The 7,865-nt window shown below is 37.8% G+C and overlaps 2 protein-coding genes across 2 annotated transcripts; one reads left to right on the top strand and one right to left on the bottom strand.

The window, feature by feature from the left end:
* Positions 1–256: 256 nt before the first annotated feature.
* On the bottom strand, positions 257–842 carry LOC120420294 (uncharacterized). The gene has a single exon (XM_039583293.2). The coding sequence runs from the start codon at positions 823–825 to the stop codon at positions 355–357; it is 471 nt and encodes a 156-aa protein (XP_039439227.1). The 5' UTR covers positions 826–842; the 3' UTR covers positions 257–354.
* Positions 843–6,016: 5,174 nt separating this feature from the next.
* LOC120420308 (uncharacterized) lies at positions 6,017–6,590 on the top strand. Its single transcript, XM_039583304.2, has one exon. The coding sequence runs from the start codon at positions 6,030–6,032 to the stop codon at positions 6,543–6,545; it is 516 nt and encodes a 171-aa protein (XP_039439238.1). The 5' UTR covers positions 6,017–6,029; the 3' UTR covers positions 6,546–6,590.
* The last annotated feature ends 1,275 nt before the right edge of the window (positions 6,591–7,865 follow it).

The following is a 7,865-nucleotide window of genomic DNA, read 5'->3' as shown; positions in this document are numbered from 1 at the left end:
TATGTAAGCTGCTAGTAAGACAGGTAGTGTTGATGCTGCTCCGTTTTAAGGAGACAAGGGAAATTCTCCACGGTGTCCCCAAATAAGTTTCACCTGGAGTTGGATGGTTTAAAGCTAAAAAGCCATCGTGTGGATTGCAGTTTTGGTTATTAATACAAAGAACGGAACCCCGCCGTGAGCTCATCGCTTTCAAACAATTTCAGAAGTCCAGAATCTTCTCGTTGGGGGCAGATGGGAATCAAATAAAACACAGGAATTAATACTTGCAAAGTTCATTGCTTTATTTGAATTTCATCACGATTTTAGTTTCAACAGTTGTGACCTGTCTACAAAAATCTACGAATTACTCTGCCCTTAACCACACTGATCTATGTGCCATTCAAACATTTCATCATTATAATTGCACGGATAAGCGCTGATCCAGCTGCCGCCTTTCGCCATCAAACAGTGGTTGAATTTCACATTTTTTATAAAAAATTTACCACCTTCGGCCCTCAAAAAGTTCCACTGGGCAGCGCTGCCCTTGTCCGTCTTTGGCTTCCAGGTGAAAATGTAATTCCCGTTGTTATTCTTGTCCGACTCGTACAGCTCCTCGTCCAGCGTGTCCAGCTTGATCTTCCAGTAAAATTCACCATCCTTCACGATGTGCCACCGCTGGTACGGGATGCCTTGTGCAACGTGGCGTCGTTCTGAGTCAAAGTCGCTGGATTTGATCAACCATTCCCACCAGTGTGCGTTTTTAATCTTGACACATCCCAGAGGTACGTAGGCCAGAGCCACTTGAACAAGCACCAGAACCAAACTCAGCAGAACCGCACCGTTCATCGCTGTTTCTTTGATGAACTCAGCACAATTGACTTGGGAACACTTCTTTTATACCCTCTTTTGTGATACTTTGTTTGTTAAAAAATACAACTAATTCAACAGACTGTGGGGAAACTGCATTGGTATTGAATCATATGAATATTGATTAATGCAGTATTTTATATTGTGAAACCATTTTATTTTGTAATTTTCCGTTACTAACTGAAACCTTAACAGAAAATGAATACAGAAATCATCTGTTTTCACCATTCTTAATGTTTTGCCTTTCTTACTAAAGAAAGGTATAGGTTTTACTTTAAGGCAGGACGTCATTTTCATCTTCGTAAATATGTCAATTCAGCATGAATTTTAAGCGGAAAAATCGCCAAAAAATCACATTGCATCGATTTTCGACGCTCTATCGATTCATCTTGACAGAAATCGTCTATCTCCAACCCTCGAATTTTGAGAAAATAAATTCCGTGGAGGTCGAGTGATGTTCGTATGTGGTAAAATTTTGCTAAATTTTGTGTCGCGCCGTTCTCAGCTCCCATATATCCGATTTCGATTCTTCTAAATGCAGACGAAAGCTAGTGTGCCGAACCTGGGCGAGTTGCCGCGCAAATTTCGAAATATCCATCTGTTTTCGGATGCGGCCAGACTTTTCAACAAAATACACAGTTTTCTGAACTCAAAAAATCGTCTGAAAAGTGGGATGTTGAACTCAAAAAATTGAAATGTTAATGTTGAACTCAAAAAATGTTTATGTTTGACCTTGAATAAACAAAAACGAGAGCACGCAATGCAAACAATAACAAACACGTTTTGTTTGGTTGACCGTTCTGTGCATTGCCTTGAAGTTTGGTTGAATTTGGTTGCCGGAGTCCCGAGTTACAATTGAACATGTTTAGGTAGTCGAGCTCGTACCTGCGTCAAACGCCGTTCTGACCTAAAATCCATCAATTTTCAGGGAGTGCCAAGATAGCACGACAAGATTGAAACTACTTTCATGTGTAAAGTGACAAAAATGCACGGAGTTTTTTTTTCGGATTTCGTTGAATATCTCAAGATTGAAATCGAATTTTGGGGATCTGTGAAGTTTGACCTTCACTATCAGATGAGGCCTTGTGAGCCGGATAAAATGGCGTTCTTAACTCAATTTGGCCCAAAATGCACGTATGACAAGTTAGCACCACGGCGATGATGTGACGTAAGTGCCATTACGATGAAATGCTTTGGTAAAAAAAATCCTTTTTTTTAAAGATTTTTATGTAAAAATATTAATAAATTAAAAAATATTTTCATTTTTAAAATAAAAGGAATTTTTGTCAAAATATGAAAAAAGTGTGCTTTTATTTTACCAAAGGCGGTTAATTTAAAATTCATTTCTTCATATTGGCGCTTACGTCACGTAGCAAAATCAATGAAAACTATCGTTTTGTTTGTAAATTGCTGTTATAAAACAACACAAAAGGTTTGGAAATATATAAGATGCTGGCAGTAGCCGTAACAGTGGTGTAACTGATAAAATAGAGTTTTCATAGGGGATTTTGAGAATTCGTCATTTTTATTTTACTAAACTGGCTATCTCGGCACTGAAGTGACAAAAAACTAATTGATCAAAAAAGCAAAATTGTTAAGAAAATTGTTACCTACAAGAGTATGTTTTTGGTTTTGGTGCCAATTTTTTTAGATGCATTTTTAGAAAAATTGGTATAAAAAATCAGGCAAAAAAATTCAACTTAGACATGCAGTCAATGAAAAATGACGGCTTCTTGGTGAAATACGGGGAAATTTTAACGCCTTTTTCAAGGTTTTAGAACATATTTAGAATATATTTAGATATTTTTTTTATGAAAACAGACCAATTTTCAGTAAATCGCAAATCGCGAGTTCTAAACGATTTCCGAATATTTTTCCTGTTGAAGTCCGGGCGAGCCCGAATATTTCCACCACATCGCCTTTTTTGCCACACACTAGTGTCCATTAGGGCGACAAGAATTTTTTTTTTTGAAAATCTTTCCTCTGGTTTTATTCAGGAGCGGCCGTGGCTGACTGGTTACGGTGTTCGCTTTGTAAGCGAATGGTTCTGGGTTCGATGCCCATCTACTCCCAACGAGGAAGTTAATAACACATAAATTTGAAATGAGGAATATGAACGAAAAATCTAAGTCGCTCGAGGCGGGGTTCGATTCCCCGTCCTTTGGATTGGTTAGCAAAACCCGAGCAGACGGAAATAACTTGGGAAGGTCAGTTTTTGATGTTGTGAGAAGATCGAAATATGTTATTGGGATGATCGGATTAGTTGTTAAAATAACAAAAATCAATAACAAAGATTTGTTCGAAGAATAACTTAAACTGTTATTATGTTGTTATTGCAATAACAAACCAATAACACAGAAGGAATCATGAAGGAATAACAAGATTTGTTATTTTGTGCGGAGAAGTGGAGCAGCATAATAACAAAAAATGTTATTGAACTGGTTTGTCTCCATAACTAAAAAAGTTATTGTTATGGTTTATTTGTAATTTGCAAATAAACCTGCAGTTGCCATAACTCCTCTGTACTAGTCAGGGCTGCAGAGTCGGGTACCTACAAGCGACTTTGAATCCATACTTTGAAGACAACTCCGACTCTGGATGCAGGATATGACGTCAACGACGACTTCAGCTCTCCAAAAATACCCGACTTCACAGATTCCGACTCCAAGTAAAAGTTGCTGAAAATTAGATGAATCCGATGCAGTCTCCGAGGTCTCACTCCAGCTCGAACTTCAACGTCAGCTCCGACTTCCTGGCTCTGTGAAAATAATAACAGTTTTTGTCAATCATACTTCAAAAATGCTCAATAAATAAATCAATTCCGTTAGGGAATATAACAAAATTAAAAAAAAAATGGACTCTCAAAAGTTAATTTTATCGGATTAATTTCAGCTTTAACCCCCATTTCATGATGAAATAAATGACCCCGATGAAATTGGTCAAAATTATTTCATATTTCTAACCAATTTTAGTAAAATCCCTTAGAGGGTAAATCAAATAATTTAAAAAATCAACTTTCAAAATTTCAACTTTTTAGAATAATTTAAGCTTAAGGACCCCATTTCATGGCCAAAATAATGACCCCGACAAAATTAGACAAAATTATCCAAAAGATCTAAACAAAAAAAAAACCATCCACATTAACGACCCCCGGGTCTTTTGTGGTCTCTATTGCAAGTTTCTGCTCGAACCTAGGAGTCCGAAGGCTTGAATGGGGAGAGCACCCAAACCTCTTTTACTCCAAGGAACCTTCCACCCCAGTGTTTGAACTGACGACATTTGGATTGTGAGTCCAACCGCCGCCAGCGATTCCACCGGAGTAGGCTTGGTTTGGTGTGTTGTTTGTACTTATGGCATGGAGACGACTCCTACACCTGGAATGACTTAACGGCCTAACAACCAAGGCCGGGACCGACATTTTACTTCCTCATCCGATGGAAGGTTGCAGCAGATGGGAATCGAACCCAGAATCATCCGCTTACAAAGCGGACAGCGTAACCATTCGGCCACGCACTGCCAAAACTCTAAACATATTTAACAAAAAAATAATAATAACAGATTGTGTTATGGACACTTAGAAACTTTTCCATTTGTGAGATTTATGGTAATTTTATTTCTAAGTCAGTATACCGAACAAATAACAAATTTTGTTATTAGGAGAGTTTTTGAAATGTATAACATTTCCTCTTATTAGCACGTTATTAAACTTTTTCAATATAATATCATTTCAATACCAAATTTTGTTATTTTATCCGAAACTGTTATTTTTTTTCTTCGTGAAGTTGAACTTCAGGATAAAATAATAACACTTTTTGTTATTTTAACAGGATTTGTTATTGAAATGCCCGGGAAATGCTAACCACTAGGCCATGACGACTTGGTGAGCTAGGACTGGAATTAGGAACACTGTTACAGAGAGCGAGTTGTGGCGCTATAACCACGGCAAATAGTGTCCAGGGCATTCGTGGAAATACAATGTCCCATCCCAGAGGGTTCCGGAGTACCAAACCTTCTTAGCATGGTGCTCCCAACGAATACAACCAAATCTCGGAGCGTATGGTGGTGTGTCCCCACGCTTCTTCCTCCCCTGTCGATTCAGAATTGTGTTGTTGTTCGAACACTCAGTGCTCAAACTCAATCCAATTACGAGTCATCTCTGCGATACGGCTTTACGCAGTAGGCCTGACCGCTTTAACGCTTGTGATGTTTCAACGCATTCCGATGCAATGGCACACTGCAGATGTTAATAAATGACAAGAAGAGTGCTAGGCGTCATCTAACCTAAGGCACTCTCCAGGATCCCTTCGAAAGATTGGCTGCGCTAGGGTCTGATTAGATTAGATTAGATTAGATTAGAAATCTCTCCCCTGGTTTGATTCTTTAGGTAATAAAAAGTAACTATGCCAATTTTGACCCAAATCGGTTAGGGACCATCCATAAACCACGTGGACACTTTTTAGGGGATTTTGAACCCCCCCCCCCTTCGTGGACAATTGTCTACACAAAAATAAATCTTTTTTGTATGGAGCGTGGACAATCGCCATACCCCCCCCCCCCCCCCCCAAAGTGTCCACGTGGTTTATGGATGGTCCCAATTAAGGTTAAGGGGTCGCTTTTTATCGTTGAAGTTTATATGGAGAAAATCGCAAAAATGTTTGAGGAATCTTATTTTCGCCGGAGAAATATATTCAGAGGGTATCAAAGACGGCAAGTTTTTTATTGTCTTCCTAGTGGCCATGCATTCGATCCACACTGAGAAATAAAGTACACGTTTTAAAAAAAGTAATGGAATATGAAGACTTTCTGTAATTTTGCATTGTTGTTGCTCAGGAATTCAAAAACGTGGGTTTTATAGAAAACCCAGATGTTTGGGCATAAAAATATAGGAAATATTATGCCTTTTTCCATACTCTTTCCTAAAACTCAGTTTTAACTTGATTTCCAAAATGTTCAGCTAGAAACCCATACGGTTTGAAATCACTTTTCTTAAAGTTTAAGACATTGTGTTGATATGTATTACAATGTTTTTTTATCTGGTCATATAAAAATATAACTTTTAAACATTATCAACAAACAAAGCTGGGTATTTTATACATCTTGAAAAAACAAAATATCAGAGTATAACAATGATAGCAGAATGGAAAGTTATTCAGTCCAGTTTCAGTGTGACATAATTGTTCAAAATGAAAGGTTTCCCAAGAGTGTTTCTTTTCCTGGCAGTAATGACATCTGCTGCCCTGGCAAATCCTTGGGGCGGACCTGGAGCGTGCGTGCATTTGATCAACGTTTACTTGGAGAAGCCGCTGCTCAGCTCGGATTACAACCATGACGCTGATCGACGCCATGTGACGGTCCTCCGAACCAAAAGCCAAAACTGGGTCATCACACCGGACGAGAGATATCCGGACCATTACAAAATCAAGCACAAAAATCTGGGCGAAGAGCTGTTTGAATCGGAACAGAACTGGAATGGAAATTACGTGTTCACCTGGATTCCGAAGACGCTCATCAATGACGGAGGGGCCTCGTGGAAAATCATTTGGATCAGCGATGGAACGTATCTCATCAAAAACAAAAAGTTTAATCATTGCTTGTGGACCCAAGGAACGGATAACTGGGTTGGTGCTTATGCAGGCTGCGACAACTCGCATTATTATTGGAAAATTCATAAGATACCCTGTGCAATAGGAGAAACGTGAAAGGTACAATGAATAAAAAGTGCTGACCAGTTTTGGGTCACCTTCCATTTTTTCCTCAATAGATTCCTTCGAAACTATATATATTGTTTTAGTATTGTTTTCGAAAAGATCGCAAAATTTTCACGAATGTTTCATATTTTAACATTGTTAAACGGATCATTAGTTGCTGAGATATTGACATCAAAAAATTGTGGTTTGTTTGGGTGAGACTTAAAAAACAACAATTATCCTGTTTTTAATCCTTTGCATGGCAATGCCTCAGCAACTTAGGGTCGTATCACCAGAGTTCAAAAAAGCAAAATATAGAGAATTTCCTCAGCTTTTCAAAAATATTTGTTTCAAAAGTGAGCAAACATATGCACTACACAGCAAAACAAATCTGTGTAAAATCGCATGCTAAAGCATGCACTTCACCTTTGTGAGCAAAAGCATGTAATATTTTATGAAAAAACGTGTACACAAAAAGCATGTACTGAAGAAAAAAAATCAGGTCTGCTCATCCCAAAAATAACATCAATCTCGCCGCTGTTTTAATGATTGGATCAATGCCAATGTAACAATAGGTTTTCCGTACTCCGTATACTGTGTTAACTGCATACGATGTATGGGGAACCTAGAGCTACATCGGTGAAGAACCAACTTTAGACATAGCGGCGAGATAGCCGAGAGGGTTGGGGCGCGGATTTGGTAATCTGAATATGACTTTCGCCGGGTTGATGTTATTTTTGGGGTGAAGTTTTCTCATACAATATTACATGCTTTTTCTCACAAAGGTGATGTGCATGCTTTTTCATGCGATTTTACCATCGGATTTTTGAAAACTGCGACTGTTTTCAAAAAAGTTACCTCGAAATGGATTAAATTTGAAAACGGTGCACTTTATCAAAATTTCACTTCAGTACTTTTTAATTGCAAATTTGATTTTACATCGAAAAATGAAGTTAAAAAAAATTTTCGACAAATATAATTTTACCGTGTATCATTTTTTTCAGTGTAGTCCTTATCGATATCTACAACTTTTCCGAAGGCACCAAAACGATCAAAAAAGTCCTTCAAAAGATACAGATTTTTGAATTTCCAAACATCATTTTTGTATGGACAGCTGCCAAATTTGTATGGAAATTTATATAGACATGCTAATGATACAAAATGGCTTCTTTGGGCATACTCAAAAAACCACAAAAGTTTGAGTCAGAAAAAAAAAATTAAGAAAAAGATCGATTTCGTAGAGAATTGCCTAAACATAAAAGGGCTGTATAAGTGGGAAATAAAGAAGTGTAGTAAACATTGTTAGAACAACTAAATTTATGTTTTGAAATT

Source organism: Culex pipiens, chromosome 2, assembly GCF_016801865.2.
Source record: "Culex pipiens pallens isolate TS chromosome 2, TS_CPP_V2, whole genome shotgun sequence".
Classification (NCBI taxonomy): Eukaryota; Metazoa; Arthropoda; class Insecta; order Diptera; family Culicidae; genus Culex; species Culex pipiens.
The sequence above is the reverse complement of the archived record's forward strand: the minus strand, read 5'-3'. Positions and strand labels throughout refer to the sequence as shown.